Genomic DNA, 15,579 nt, shown 5'->3' on the forward strand with positions numbered 1-15,579 from the left:
GCGATGTAACGAATTGCTTCATGGCACTGCACACATACGCCCATTCAGGAACCGGCTAACAAGGTAGTGATGGAGTTTTTCACACTATCATCATGGCTGAGCCGGCCAAAAAAGAAGCAGAAAGCTAGGAAAGCATTGTCGGAGGAACAGAGAAAGAGGAAACGTCAGACTGACCGAGAGAGGAGTCGGCCACGAGTAAACATAGGAGCTGCCAAATATCTATTCTGAAGCTGTAAAATCTCATCAAATGGGGGTCCGTGGTCTAATTTGTGTCAGTTAAGGTAACAAATACATCTCCATTTTTATTTTCCTGTTTTTATGCTTTATTTTTTTTCTCCCAAATCCTGTAGAGAGGACAACGCTCCAATTTACATGTCTTCAGATGTGATTCATCCCACTCTCAATCATTGTAAACATATTTTTAAAAGAAAAATCCACAAACACTTGCATCAGCTTCATGTCATCAGAGCAAAGTTAGCAACCTCTTTGTCTTATTGACAGGGGTGTCGGACTGGGGGGTGGAAAGGGGACTGAGTACCCAGGGCCCTCATGTGAGGAGGGCCCTAAAATATGCTAGAGCGAATAGCTGTTGATATGGGCAGGGGCCCATAGAAAATGCCTTTCTACAGAGCCCAGAATTTTGTGCTACGCTCCTGGGTGCATCGATTTCAACTGACTTTTGAAAGCCAGGAATTACAGTAGAAGTTGAAAAGCTAAATGTAACTCAAGGTGTGCATGCATTGTCCTTATGCGTACAGCAGATTGATAATACTTCGTTGTCTCAACATGAACAGAATGAAAGGATCATCAGCGATGATGAGGACAATGGGGATTAAATGAAAAACAAATAAATGAACGATGGATGAAAGATGAAATAGTTCAAATGGTGATCTTAAAAACACAAATACAAACACACAGGGCACAACAGTGCTGTGTAAAAGTATGAGAAACATAAAATACAGATTGTACATTAATATAATACAAGGGAGACATACAAATAAGAAGGGATATGAAATACAAGCACACACAATGATGGAGGACACTTCAGCTAGGTTACGCTACACACAGCTGCCCGCACAAATCACACACTGGTGTGCTGCAAGGATAGCCTGGAAATCCAGACCCAAATCCTAAAGATTAAGGGTCTGGCAATGAGAAATGAAAATGGCCCAACTCGACGGGCAGCACCAAGCGTGCATTTGAAAATCTCACTGCACGCAATTGGATAACACTACGACCAATCACGTGGGTTTTCGCTAAGCCCCATACGCTAGCTACCAGCGGAGCTAACTAGTAGATTAAACTCTTGCCGTATCCGGTCAGCAAAACAGCAAAAACGTCCTTCTTTCAAAGGAACGACTGGAGCGCTGTCTTCTGTTCCTCTTTTAGATAAAAAGCCAAGTCTAACTCGTTCATTGTAGCGGCCAAAGCCGTTTCATACAACTGGCGCTCATCCGTAGCCATCTTGCAGTGTTTACTAATGACTGTTTAGCTGGCCTCTGGCCCGCCTATATCAGATACACCGATGTGATTGGTGCAGCTCGGCTACAAGGGCATAGTTAATGAGCATCATTACTGAATGCCAGAGTGACTCGCTGAGCAAATTACAATTGTGCTCTCGCGAGAACTCTGGATTTCCAGGTTACTGCAAGGAAGGAATTTCCTGGACATTTATTCTCTTCTCGGTTGGTTTTAAAGATTCCCCACATGCATTAGACTTCCACATATTATGATGGTTAGAACATTTTCAAGTTCAAGTTCAAACAACTTTATTTATCCCAAAAAGGGCAATTCAGTTTTTAACAGCCTACAGACCCAAAAAAACACATTTACACATAAACACATGAACAACAGACATGAGAATGTCAGAGAGAACACACGAGGGCCGGGCAGAGAGTGTATACAGTTCACTTCTCTTCAAGTTAAGAACAATGATTTTTGAAAATAGATGCAGCCATGTGTTGGTCAGAACAGAGGGAAAAGTGGGATATGTGATGATGATTGATTAACGTTATCCAACTGAAATGTTACGCTCAGCAATGGGCAAGCTGGTGTTCCAGTCTCTACAGAATTCAGGTTTTTATGTTTTTACATGTTCAGCTGTTGATGGACTCTGAGATGTGCGAAAAGAGGCCCCAAAGCACATGAAGTGGGAACCCACCCACTTCACGGGTTTGTCACTTAAACTCAATTTGAGGCTGCTATGCTTGCATAAGTTTCATGTTTTTGTCTGTGAGAAGAATAGAAAATAAGAGGAGGAAAGGTGAGAGAAAAGAAGAGCAGCGAGAGAAGAGAAAAGGATGCTGGCGGTTTAGAGTAACAGTGCAGAGCTACAGTATAGTGAAGACGTGAGAATCAAATCAACAGATCCTAAGTGCAGAATCAGAATAAAAATATGGTGAAAGGAAAGAAAGTGTTCTTTTTTTGTAGATCATTTTTCTCCTTTTTCATTTTTTTGTGTTTGTTACAGTTCGTTATGGTCGTTTTTTTCTTTTGAATAGTTCCATTGGAAGTTAGAAGATGGAGCCTGAGGCGGATGGTTTAAAGTGGACGAACGTGGCCTCAGATGATGCCGTACTTGGCCAGCTCATTCAGCTCCAGGTGATTGAAGGCCTCCCAGGGGCAAATGACAGTAATGTCTGCAAAACAAACGATGGAGAAAGGAGGTTATTCAGGCCCCTGCGGATCATAGAAACTGACATGAAATGCAATTTAAAAGCTGAAGTGAGCTCACCTGTGCCTAAGCCCTCCATCCCAGGGATATCATCACCAAAGCTGCAAGGGGGGAAAAAAAATTACATCATTTGCAATTATTTCTAAACCTCTAAAGAAGTGATTCCCAACCAGGGGTACTTGTACCCAAGGGGTTACTTTTGCAGTACTCCATATCCACAACATTCCACTTCCAGGATTGTTCCGTTGCCAACCGAAATTCCGCCAGATTTCACTCATTTAGGCCGGATGTCCGTCCCCTTCCTCTTTCTTTGTGTTGGCGTTCTAAACCTCCGGTGGATTTGTGAGGACTATGGTTAACTGCTCCTCAGATCTCTGCAGGGTAAATCCAGACAGCTAGCTAGACTATCTGTCCAATCTGAGTTTTCTGTTGCACGACTAAAACTACTTTTGAACGTCCAAATGTTCCACCAAAACAAGTTCCTTCCAGAGGCTATTTAGCAGAGGCGCCGTGGCTCCGTCCGGCGCTTAGCGCCATCCAAGACGATTGTGATTGGTTTAAAGAAATGGCAATAAACCAGAGCACGTTTTTCTCCTATCCCAGAATGCTGTGTGGACTAGCCAGACCTTCCTCCGCAGCGCTGTGGAAGAAGGTCTGGCAATGCGAGACTACTTTTGCAGTTGCCAGGGGGTACGCAGTAGAGTAGCTCAACTTATTTGAAAAAAGTAGAAATTATGATTTGATAAAAAGAATATATTAGCTCTAACATCTGAACACTATGTGTTGCTGTTATGTAAGGGTGTGCCAAAACTAGTTAGCAAGTGAGCACAGAAGTTTAAACAGCTAAAGTAATGAAGAAATGAAGGCGTTTATTTCAGACATATCAAAATGAAAAAAAATAAAATAAAAAATTTGTTCACGAATAAGCAAAAAATAAACAAAAAGAAACTAACCAGCCTAGACATGCCTGAAAAGGGGTAAGAAGAAGTGTAGGTAAGTATACACTTCTTCAATTCGACCCCTTCTCCACAGCTCAGTAGTTTATGTTCATCAATTTCACTTCGTGGGACTGCCGTACACTCCCATGTAATGACTAAACAGTTCAAATAATTAGCTTAAAGTAACGGATAAATAGTTGAAAAACTCAGCTTCACATCCAAGTAGTAGTTCAACCTCAATATTGACTGTTCAGTTTTATAAAAACTAAAAGTAATATCCTCTTTTACAGAATGAATATTGTTATACATTAGGGACATACATTGGGAATGGATGAAGGGGGGGGGTGTAAATTAATCTGACAGGGCTGTGGGGGGGACCTCAGACCAAAAAGGTTGGGAAAGACAAAGAAAAAAAGGGAAAAAAGAAGAAGGCGTACCCCTGGATTCCCTTCTTCGGAGGCTTGCTCTTGAACTGACGGGTCTGCCTCTGCTTGAACTTGGGCGGTCCCTTGCGTGGGGTGGCGGGGCCGCCGGTGACACGGGTGGCCGACTTGATCTCAGCTTTGGGCGGCTCTAGATTCATTCTGAGCAGTTATGGGACACCTGTGTGCAGGCTTAAGAGACCCCTCTCGGAAGTGTAGTCGTCGCGACGATAGCTTTTTATTTTTGGAAAAAAGGAGAAAGAAAGAGCTAAATAATCCATCCGAATCAAGGTATCACTTAGAAACCGTTCATTTCATGCATCAAACCATGCATAAAAAAAGTGTTAATAAATACTGAGTTTTTATACTTAAAATGATTCTGTTATGTTTAATACTTTCGAGTTGCATATATTGATATTTAAGTTGGCTTAACCAGTACTTCAATTTAACGGTAATCCAAAAATGCAAGTTCACGTTACTCCACATATTTAAGCTCTAACAAGCTCAGACTTTTAAGTTTATATACTCCAAAAAATTGTGGCAACTGATTGCCTCACAAACAGGATTTTGAAAACTGTCCCCATTGTAAATTAGGCCCTAGCATGTAACAGTGAGCATGCAGCCTGTGTCACCTCTGTCTGACATTATAGGCCTTAATCCTCTCACTGCATGTGAAGAGACACCTGGCAGGATTTACACTCATATTTTCCCAGTGATTGAATGTCTCAGATGGGCCGCCTTGCAGCGTGTTCTGTGAGGATGACCCAATTTCCCCTAATCCCCGGCTCAAGTTAATAAATGCTCTGACCTCTCTGTTTCAAGCCGGCCGTCCCGAATGTAATCTCGTTAGAGCGAGGACAACACGGCAGCAGATATGCTGAGCACGCTCTGAGGGGCTAAATGATCAATCCGCTCACCGCGTCCCGAAAACAACGACAGTCCTGAACAAGACTTAATCTTTCTGCAGTGTACAGCAGTTTGATATCAAAATAGTGATTAATAAAGTGTTGACATGTGTTTTCTTTAAACAAGTGCTTATTCAGCTGCTTTAAGCATCAACCGAGACTGCAGAACGTTAGAACGGTAAGCAGCGGTCACCTTTAGTTTTGAAACGAGTGCGTGGCACCTCCATTATCCCTGATCAGAAGACCTGAGGGTTAGTAGTGTACGGATGGAGCAGGTCCGAGATATAAGCAGGTGCCTGACCATGCAACGCTCTATATGTCAGGTGGTTGGGTAGAATCTGATCTCAAATGCCTCATAATGTCTTTGAGAAGATATGTGAAAATGCCCTTTGAATGCAGAGGGATAAGCAGATGGTTTGTCCACTCTGGTAGGAGACCCAGCCTTTTCATGTTCAATGATGAACCATTTTACCTGTTATTTAATCTTAAAATATCTTTAAAGTGCTAGAATAAAGATTGCATATCCGTCTGTATGTAGAAAATAAGTTGCATTGTTCAAATTGAACCTCTATACTGTGTTTGCTGCACTGAGTATCAAAAACTGTCAAGTATCAAAAGCTGGCAATCAGATTTCTGTTCAAATTTGTACTTCTTTGATCAGATTGATGAGCAGATTGATGATCAGCATTTTTGTTCTTAGAGTAAAGAAAAAAGAAAAAAAGTATTATTTTGATATCAGTGCCAAAACTCATCATCATATCAACACATCGTATCAAAACATCTCAAACAATAATCCAGCTTGAATCATTTAGCAGCCTGCCAGAGTCTCTTTTACCAAAACACAGCTACAGAAAACTGAATGTTAAATCTTCCACGACAGTACGAAAGGAAATGCCTGATAAATAAAGTATATCTTGATAAAAAAAATGAATATATCCTGTTACATCTACATCTTTTCAGTTTGAGTCAGGTCATTTCAGCAGAAATAAATAATGATTACAATGTCCATACATATCCATTGACTTCCATTCAACTTCAGCAACATCATTCTTTTCCTGTCTGTCACTCTGTATACTACCACTACTCTAATATCTCAATATGTTTGCGTTCATGGTGGTGATTCGAGCTGGAACAATTCCAACACGTTGCTGTACAATTAATTGTCTCAGAAATAATTGTGATTAACAATATAATTGTCTCTTTCAGTCAAATTTAAAAAAAAATATATTTATTTATTACTTGTCAAATCCTTTTGTTTTTAATGAATCCCAGGATCCATCTTTTGGTTATATATATATATATATTTTTTTTTTTCTATTGTTTTTTTCTATTTCTTATACTTTATGTATATTTTTTGTCTACTTAATGTGTATTTGTGTTATTCTGATGCGTGTAAATGTTTTCTTTTGAGCTGCTGTAGCACAGGAATTTCCCCAGTGTGGGATTAATAAAGTCTATCTTATCTTATATAACTGTCATGTGACCCAGGTAATGTAATAACACAAATACACAGTCTATGAAGTAAACAAAAACATTTCTTACTGTATCTCTCCCCCCCCCCCCACTCTTCGTCATTCTTGTTGCTATGAACGCGTTTAGGCTCAAGCACCAACAACTAACAATTCAAATAATATTAGAAATAAATAGTCCGACCAATAATGACATATATAATTACAATTTGGCATATCTAAACTAAACAATTACCAGTCATACGTCTTAAGACCTTAGCTAATGTTAACAATTAATTGCGGTTAAAGAAAGCACTGCAAGTATATAAAATAAAATTGGCAATTAGACAATGATGTAATAACTGTTACAGGCCTAGTGCTGATGTATAGTATAGTATAGTATAGTATAGTATAGCATAGTATAGGTCTACTCACCGGCTGCTTGGGTGAAGGACAGCCAGACGAGAGTGTGTGTGTGTGTATATGTGCAGCAGATGAGTGTATAGTGCTATGCTAGGCTTGCTGTGAGGGCCAGTCGGGGCTTAGGGCCCCCTCTTATATGCTGAGCCCCGCAGAAGATTTCGGATGCCCTGCCTCCCTGCTCGCATGTCAACACGCGTGTGGGTGTTTGGGGGTCAAAGAGGGTGAACAGATGTCTAGGGCTGACACTTTTCAGTCCATCAGTTGACTAATCGGGCGTTTTGGTTCTTATTCCTTAAGTCGATTCATCATTTATTTATTTTATACATCTGTTTTTTGTTTGGTTTTTTAACACAGTAGCCAGTGGTGGAATGCAACTGAGTAAATGTACTCCAGTACTGTACTCAACCCTTGCGTTGTCTTCCCGTTGACCATGAACTTGTTATCGTTCGGGGTCATAATTGAAATTGAAAATTTTTTTTGCCGCTTTTCCCGACGTTTTTGTCCTTTTTTTTGATGCTTTTAAAAACGTTTTGGTCACTTTTTTTAACGTCTTTTTTTCATGGTCAATAAACCTAATTTACATGACATCATACCAAATTTTTAAGTTAAAAAAAGCAGAAATTATGAATTCTTTTGACTATAAGTTAAGACCAGAGGATGTGGAGTGGATCACAGACTGTCAAAGTTTAGTCAGGACACGGTTTTGAAACCATTTAAACATTTTTGTAAATGCTGAAATTGAATAAAACACCCAACATTTTATGTAAATAATCTTTTTTTTTTTTTTTAAATGATGTATGGGTTCTATACAACGTACATCCAGGATATTTTTGGGCAATTTGGTTGAAAGAAACCCATATTTCTGATATTAATCATTCATTCATTTCATTCATTAATCACAATTAAGTACTTTACTTGAGTCTTTTCATGCCACTTTCTATTTCTACTCCACTACATTTCAGAGAGACATATTGTACTTTTTACTCCACTACATTCATCTGTTACAGCTTTAGTTACTAGTTACTAAGATATCTGTCTTTTTTTTAGATTATATTTTGGGCATTTTAGGCCTTTATTTTGATAAGACAGCTGACGACATGAAAGGGGAGAGAGAGGGAGGATGACATGCAGCAAAGGGCCGCAGATCAGAGTCGAACCTGGGCCCGCTGCGCCAAGGAGTAAACCTCTATATATGGGCGCCTGCTCTACCAACTGAGCTATCTGGGCACCCATGTTATGATTTCTGCACACACAACTTTATATTATAAAATCTGATGTTTTATTCTAAAGTAAACTAGCCAACAGTATAACGGCTACAAGTCCAGCTGACATGATTAGACCATTAAACACACAACTGGTTGGATCCTTTACACTTTCTACAATGGGAGGATTTTTCTGCATTGAGTACTTATACTTGTAATACTTTGAGTACATTTTCCTGATGATACTTACATACTTTTACTTAAGTAACATTTTCAATGAAGGACTTTTACTTGTAACAGAGTATGTCTACAGAGTGGTAGCTTAGTAAAGGATCTGAATACTTCTTCCACTGACAGTAACACATCGTATGTTTGCTTGTTGCCCCACGAGCAACAGGATGCCACATGAGGAAAAAAATAAAAAAAGAAAGAAAGAAAAACCAGTTATCATCCCAGTTTGGTTTTCTCCAAATGGTCTGATCTGATGATCATCGTGAATGAATTATTTCCAAGAACACGTCAAACAAACTGATAAACAAAACAAATGTGCAAATCTGCTTTATGACTAAAGGGACGTGGCAATGAATCAATGAACTATAAAGATTACTGAATTAAGCTGTAAACATGAAGGTGAAAAGAAACCAAACAATTTTTTAAAGACAAAAATAATAACGTCATTACTGAACTGAACACTTCAAGCTCCTTACGAAATAAAGCAAAGACTAATGTTACGAAAAACCTTCTCAAAACTGTTCATGTCATCTCAGAAAGAGCATTTATTTAGCAAACAAGTCTTACAAATACATTTCAAAATACATAAATAGATTCCTAAATATAGTGAAGCAAAAATGATTAGTAAACACATAAAAATATAATTTTAACACTTCAGTTCAAACCTCAAACAAATGTGCAAATGAGCTTTATCTATGACAATGAATCACTGAACTATGAAGATTATTGAATTAAGCTGAAGGTTACAAAATAAATAAACCCAATGGATTTTCTAATGAGGCCCAAAAACATTAACATTATTACTGAACATGGAACTTTCCAAAACTCAACACTACAAGCACCTTACGAAATAAAGCAAAGGCTAATGTGACAACAATTCAAGCATTCCTGAAGTGTAACAGGTTGGGCGTGTTGGCTTCATTTCAAGCTGAAACTTAAGGAAGAATTCAGATTTCTTAAGTGTTTATTATTCCTATTAGTACGAATTACGTTGCTGAGATACCTGGGAACACCAGACTAGAGCCCGACCGATATATCGGCGGGCTGATATTAGGAATTTTCCAAACTATCGTTATCGGCATTTAGAATGGCTGATAAATGAATATTTAAAAAATGAAAATGGACTAAAGCCCCTCCAACCATGTTCTGAGTGTTGGCGTTGCACAGTTTGTCCACCAGAGGGCGCTCTACGACGTCACTGCCATGACCTAACGCGACACACACACACACACACACACACACACACACACACACACACACACACACACACACACACACACACATACACACGCAGCAAAAAAACCACCAGCTGGCTAAATTATTTAAAAATGACGAGTTTGTTCAGGACACCCCCCCCGTTTGTCGCTATCAATGATGACGCAGTGATTAGTGACGATTCTCTCCGACCAATCAGTAGTCTGCAGGTCTTCACGTCACCTTTTGGTATCGCCTCAGCTCTCTTGGAACCTCGACGGAGGTGGTACTAAAAGAAGTACCTGTTGGCAGGTACCAGGGACTTTTGTCATAATGGAAAAACAAAAAAAAGGTGAGTAGAGTCGAGCAGGTACCATGTAGTGGAAAGACGACATTAGACTTGTCATAGTAGGAAAAGCACAGCTGAAACTGATAACCTTAACAATGGCTCAGTTCCATCAAGTGTCCCAGTAAGCTAGTTCAGTGAGTCAGCATGAACAATACCAGGACCTCTCCTAAGTGGAATGCAGCCATCATTAATGGTTCTGAATACACCTGTGCTTTTCCTACTATGACACGTCTACATGTCTGCCGTGAAAAAGGTCTATTGGGTTTTTGTTCAAAGGACTTTAAGTTTCATATCTTAAGTTTGTATTTTTATACATTTTATTTATCAGAACTTTAATATATTTTGATGTTTCTCTGTTCTGTTATGTTATTTTTAAACTGCATTATCATATTATTTTAGTAAGGCCTCATAAATAACTACAACTAACTAATGTTAGGGAAATCTGTTTATGTTTTGTCATGCGATTCTGGATTTTTTTAAAAATATATATTGGCTGATATATCGGGAAATCACCAAATATCTGTATCGATATCGGCCTTAAAAATGTATCGGTCGGGTTCTACACCAGACATCACTAGAAAATAGTCCAACAGGTCGAGAAACAGGAGCAGTCAGACTATCAGGAAACAAAGCCAAACTTATTTGGAAGAGAAACACAGTCAAACGGCAACATTATAGCCCAGACGGTTTGTTTTCAACTGCACCACAGTTGAGAGACTTTCTGCTTTGAGCATTTAATCCTAGTTTTCCTGCACCATGAGGAACTGTTAGCATCTTTTTAAGGTGTGCTTACTTTAAGTTTTACCTCTAAATACAAGTTTAGGTTTAGATAATCTGGATAAATAAATGAAATGTTAACAATCTGTCTAATGAAGCTCAGCGTAAATTCTTTCAGGAAGACTTCTATAACTTCATCACCTCACCTGGTTGGACAGTATAAATATATAAATAAGGACCATGTCTACAGAACAGGACATGTTCTACTGGTTGCACAGTATAAAATATATAAATAAAGAGAACAGGACACAACTTTTCTTTCTCTTCTCTGATCCGTTCCGTTTTGTTGTCTCTATTTCTTCACTTCCACTGTCACTCTGTTGAAATATACACACACGTGGTACGCTCCACAGGGTTTGTCACGTAGTGGACCCGTGCGCTGACGTTCACTAACAAGCGGGCTCTAAATCTAACACAGCTAAGCCACACAGTCAACGGACGGGACGCAGCGCTCCACAAAAATAAACTAAGGCCCTGTTTACACGAATACGCTCGCGGGTAAAAACGACAAAATGTTTTATCAGACGTGCCTTTCGTTTAGACGGCGAAGGCATTTATGGGGCTTAAAAAACGCAAAAAGTGAAAACACCCTCCAAAAACGCTCCACTGCTGCGTTCCCATCTAAAGGGTACAAAACGCACTGTGCGAGTGTGTTTGTGCCGTGTGTGTGTCTGTGTGTGCATTGTTTGGAGCAATAACTCCACCTCCTCGTCTGTCCAGACTAAATTGTCAGCTTTTGTTGTTCGCTTTGTGCTACTAGAGAGAGGAGAGAGGAGGAGGAGAGGGAGACAAGTAGAAGGAAGGTTCTACGCAGGCGCGCGGACTTGGTGGCTCGCATTTCACACACTTTTGCGTCACCACATGCACGCAGATTTCCCCCCCATAGCGCTCGTCGAAACGCGGAACAAAAAGTGAGAACGCAACACCACTTTTGCGTTTTCTCTTCAGATCGTTTCCGTCTAAACATAGCCTTAATATTGCATACTTACTGCGACACTTTTGATATAATATCGCGCAATGTGATATCGCGAGAAGGATATTGAGTCGATATATCATGCACCCCTATACTCAGTCAGTGAATTTTTTTTTTTTTTTACTAAGAACGCTCACAACACTCATTCCCTGACAACACTGTGATCGAAGCCACCGGTAGTCAACCTTTCACGTCTTTTTTAGGAGTCTGACTTCCATCTTGAGGTAGGTTTTAAGGTTCTCGTCGTGGACGTTCTCCTCGATGGCGTCGAGCGCCCGGTCGCCACCGTCGTGGTAGTACGCCAGCAGCTGCTCCGCGTGTTCGATCCACACACAGTTGTGGCAGCCACTCATGCAGCAGTGGGTGGGAGCCGGCGGCGGGCCCTGGTCAGGGGACCAGGCGGAGGCACTGCGGCTGGGTTCGGTGTCAGAGCACTCGGGGGGGTCAGTGAGTGTGGGAGGAGCAGGTCCAGTAGAGAGGAAGCGAGCAGTACCACGCCTCGAAGGCTGCGCGGGGCAATGATAGGTCCGATGTCTCATGTGTAGCAGGGAGAGGATGCACAGCTGAAAGACAGCAGAATACAAAGATTAGATAGACAGGTAGTCTAGCTAGCTGTCTGGATTTACCCTGCAGAGATCTGAGGAGCAGTTAACCATAGTCCTCATAAATCCACCGGAGGTTAGAACGCCAACACAAAGAAAGAGGAAGGGGACACGTAACGCTACTTGAGTATTAAAAATGAATCGCGCAGTGAATGTCTTGTATGTGTGGTATGTCTGTGCCTGTTTCTTTTTATATATTTTTATAGTGAGTTATAGAGGCTCTTTTATGTTTATTTATTCAGCTATTTTGCACTTTTAATGATGTTTTACACTGATAGGACTGCATCCAATTTCACTGTACATGTACAATGACAATATTCTATTTTATATGTTGCAAGGAGACGGCAGGGATCTCAAATGTGGAAAGCGAGTGAGACAGAGAGACCAGTGGTTTAGTCTAATGTATTGTAGTGGGTATACTGTGCTGTGTGTATATATAAGTTTTGAGCGTCAGCAACTTCCTTTTCTGCATTTGGATACACTTTAATGCACCAATTTACGGTGGAAATCCCTTTATTTAGCCTATGCGAAGAAAAAGAACACAGATGACAATTCAAAATATATCAAAAATATAATGGAAAGTATGTTGTTGCGTGTCATTGGGCATTTTTAAGTGGGTATATGGAAATCCTGGAGCTTTCTTAGTGGGTATACTGTGTATACCTGCGTACAGTATCACGTAGACTATACCACTGGTGAAAGGGACAGGACTACTTACAAAGCTGTGATAAAAACCCACTCTAAAGTAAACGTGTGATTAGGGGAAATGTGTTTTGTATAGACCTTTTCACAGACGATGGTTTCACTTGTCAAAACAGAATAATCACAGGTGTATATGGAATGGCTCTGGCCCTGGTTGGCACATCATTATTTTCATTAGCACCACCTGTGTTTCAAAAGTTAGAATTTGCACTCTGAGAGAGGGCTGTTATGTACAGCTCAGTACACATAACTCTGTCTATTCAATCACATACTGTATACATATCATTGTCCTAGTCTGTGCCTGTCTTTTAACTTGAACTAAATGCGGCCCATTGATGTTTAAATGTCAATGTCTAAATGTCATCAGTAAAGTACAAGGTGTAAACATTCAATGGTAGTTAACGCTAACTCCAAAACGTCAGGACTTTGCTAAACTAACGTTATTCCAGTCTTCAGAAAGTAGCTTAACGTTACTTACTAACTCGCGTTACACGTAAGTTACCCGTTAATTGGAACACAATAAACGCTTACGGCTGTTAAAATGGTAGAAACGATACGTTGTATTTTCTGTAAATATGACTAACTGGTGTGAACAAACAAAACAAAAGGTTAGGTTAAAGTCAACCTGTCAGAGCCGCGAAGATGAAAGGCTAGTTCAGTTAGCTGTTAGCTTCTCTACCGTTAGCTTAGCTACCAACCTTTTGTAAAGACACCGACGACCTCGCCGCATTTACACCCAAACACAGCATCGTTGCAGAAAATACGACGGTTATGTGTCTGTATAATTCATTTTCTTTGAACTGTAGATTTCATAAACTTTGCTCCCTCCTGGAGGTTATATCCACGGCATTACCTGCCTCACAAGCTAGTTACATCACTTCCTATTTTCCTGAACTATGACTTGTGTGTGTGTGTGTGTGTGTGTGTGTGTGTGTGTGTATAGTAAACAAAAACGTTGATTGGCCGACAGGAAATGATTTGGCCAATCAAATATCACGCGTCTAAAATGTAAGCCAATGGAAAGCGTAGAATAGTTTCTGGGCTGTTCCCAACAGAAGAAGCTGCATTTCCAATCACTGTCCAGCAGGTGTCAGTGTTTCATCTGTAGTTTCTATGTGAAAATGCAATAGAGGGGGAATCTTACAGTAAAGCTCATACAAATATCACATCGAGGTTTAAATTGAAGGATCAGGGCAATATATCTATGTATATCTTTATGAATAATATAAAACACATTATGTGTCCTGTAATAAATAATATCTTATCTGATAGTGAGTTTCTGTTCAAGGTCAGAAGAAGTAACTTAGGTTCATATTTATTTTTGCATTGTTGCCATGCACCACGTAACAGGCGTGGCCAATTATACTGAGCTATACTGTTTGCAGGCAGCTGAGGGACACTATGTGCCTAATCAGGGCCACGTAATCAGTTTCTGAGACTTGATCAACACAATTTCTCTTCAGCTGCATGGATTAACACTATGATGAGGGCTTATTTGTTGTGTTTTTAAAATGTCCTTCAAAATCTTTGTTCTCTATGTCAAAAGGCCTACGTTACGGATTTTATCCTCACAATTATCTCTTCTTCTTCTTCTGTATTATCGTTCGATTAATTCGTTTGATTTTTTTTCAACCTGGACCTATTTTAAGCGTCTAATGGGAACAACAATCTTTGACATTGGTCCAGTATTAAACATGAACGCTGTAACCGGCAGCCACAGACCGGGCTGCAATGTAACCCTACGGGGCAAATGTGCATCGTCAACTTGGTCCACTAAAACTGCTTTTTTTATTAACTATTAACTAACATTGTAGCCGCTGCTGACTGCATTGATCTCGCTTAATACTAGACCAATGTCAAAGATTGTTGTTCCCATCAGTCACTTAGACACAAAAACATAGGAATAAAGGGTCCAGTTTGAAAAAAAAATGGTAGTTACCTTTTAAATCAAAAGTAGCCGTAAAGAGCAGAGATTTAAGGACATTATTTGCCATGATTTTGTTTTGTCTTTTGGTGATGCGTTGTCTGGGGTTCAGAGGTGCTGCAGAGGACAGAGGCTTGGACTCAAGTAACATGACATGAACTCGAGTCAGACTCAAGTCATGAATCTGATGACATCACATCTGCACTAAGTGCAACTTGCACAATAGATTTATCTACATCTTTATCATTACTAGTTAAGCAATTGTACATTTTGTATTCCCAACTTGTATATATTTTAAATATTTGTTCTTGTATTCTATCTTATTATTATTTCATGTATATTGTATGTATGTATATTGTATCCTATCATTTCATGTATATTATATCCTAGTATTTTATGTATATTCTGTGCTGTGTGACTGATATTTTGCTGCTGTAACACTGTCATTTCCCATTTTTGGGATCAATAAATATCTATCTATCTATCTATCTATCTATCGTGACTTTCCTTGGCCATTAGCCTTGGCTTCAAATCCTCTCTATGCCTAAAAATGAAACATGATGTTATCAAAAAGTGTTACAGCAAATTATCTTTATTGTCCTACAGCATCCAATCACGCTGCCAGGCAAGAGGTAAAGGTGCGTTTGGATATCCATGACTTGAGTCTTTTTTCTTGAGACTTGCAAAACAATGACTTGTTCCTAACTCAGGTAGAGGGAAATTACATGTTTACCACAAACCTGTATTGAAGCTGAGGTCATATTTCGGTTATATAATGTAGGCAGAAACCTTAATTAAAGGCTCAACGCCTTGAC

At 39.7% G+C, this 15,579-nt stretch overlaps 2 protein-coding genes across 3 annotated transcripts; both read right to left on the bottom strand.

Moving 5' to 3' along the window:
• Positions 1-2,562: 2,562 nt before the first annotated feature.
• On the bottom strand, positions 2,563-4,195 carry pde6gb (phosphodiesterase 6G, cGMP-specific, rod, gamma, paralog b). Its single transcript, XM_078279464.1, has 3 exons — positions 4,050-4,195; positions 2,735-2,775; positions 2,563-2,639 (listed from the first exon to the last, which is right to left on the bottom strand). The coding sequence occupies exons 1-3, from the start codon at positions 4,193-4,195 to the stop codon at positions 2,563-2,565; spliced, it is 264 nt and encodes an 87-aa protein (XP_078135590.1).
• A 4,575-nt stretch (positions 4,196-8,770) lies between these two features.
• On the bottom strand, positions 8,771-13,738 carry oxld1 (oxidoreductase-like domain containing 1). 2 transcript variants are annotated; one of them, XM_078279475.1, is made up of 2 exons: positions 13,539-13,738; positions 8,771-12,099 (listed from the first exon to the last, which is right to left on the bottom strand). In XM_078279475.1, the coding sequence occupies exons 1-2, from the start codon at positions 13,587-13,589 to the stop codon at positions 11,725-11,727; spliced, it is 426 nt and encodes a 141-aa protein (XP_078135601.1). In that variant the 5' UTR covers positions 13,590-13,738; the 3' UTR covers positions 8,771-11,724. The 2 variants fall into 2 exon arrangements, with proteins under 2 accessions (XP_078135601.1, XP_078135602.1); XM_078279476.1 differs by lacking the exon at positions 13,539-13,738 and adding an exon at positions 12,922-13,504.
• Positions 13,739-15,579: the final 1,841 nt, after the last annotated feature.

Source organism: Sander vitreus, chromosome 21, assembly GCF_031162955.1.
Source record: "Sander vitreus isolate 19-12246 chromosome 21, sanVit1, whole genome shotgun sequence".
Classification (NCBI taxonomy): Eukaryota; Metazoa; Chordata; class Actinopteri; order Perciformes; family Percidae; genus Sander; species Sander vitreus.

Bases quoted from the DNA above. Each gene is read 5' to 3' on its own strand.
- pde6gb (XM_078279464.1), bottom strand. From the start codon at position 4,195: ATGAATCTAGAGCCGCCCAAAGCTGAGATCAAGTCGGCCACCCGTGTC. The intron at 2,776-4,049 runs GTACGCCTTCTT...CCCCCCTTGCAG, and splicing joins CCGAAGAAGGGAATCCAGGG to CTTTGGTGATGATATCCCTG. The intron at 2,640-2,734 runs GTGAGCTCACTT...TTTGTTTTGCAG, and splicing joins GATGGAGGGCTTAGGCACAG to ACATTACTGTCATTTGCCCC.
- oxld1 (XM_078279475.1), bottom strand. From the start codon at position 13,589: ATGCTGTGTTTGGGTGTAAATGCGGCGAGGTCGTCGGTGTCTTTACAA. The intron at 12,100-13,538 runs GTTGGTAGCTAA...GCTGTCTTTCAG, and splicing joins CGTCGGTGTCTTTACAAAAG to CTGTGCATCCTCTCCCTGCT.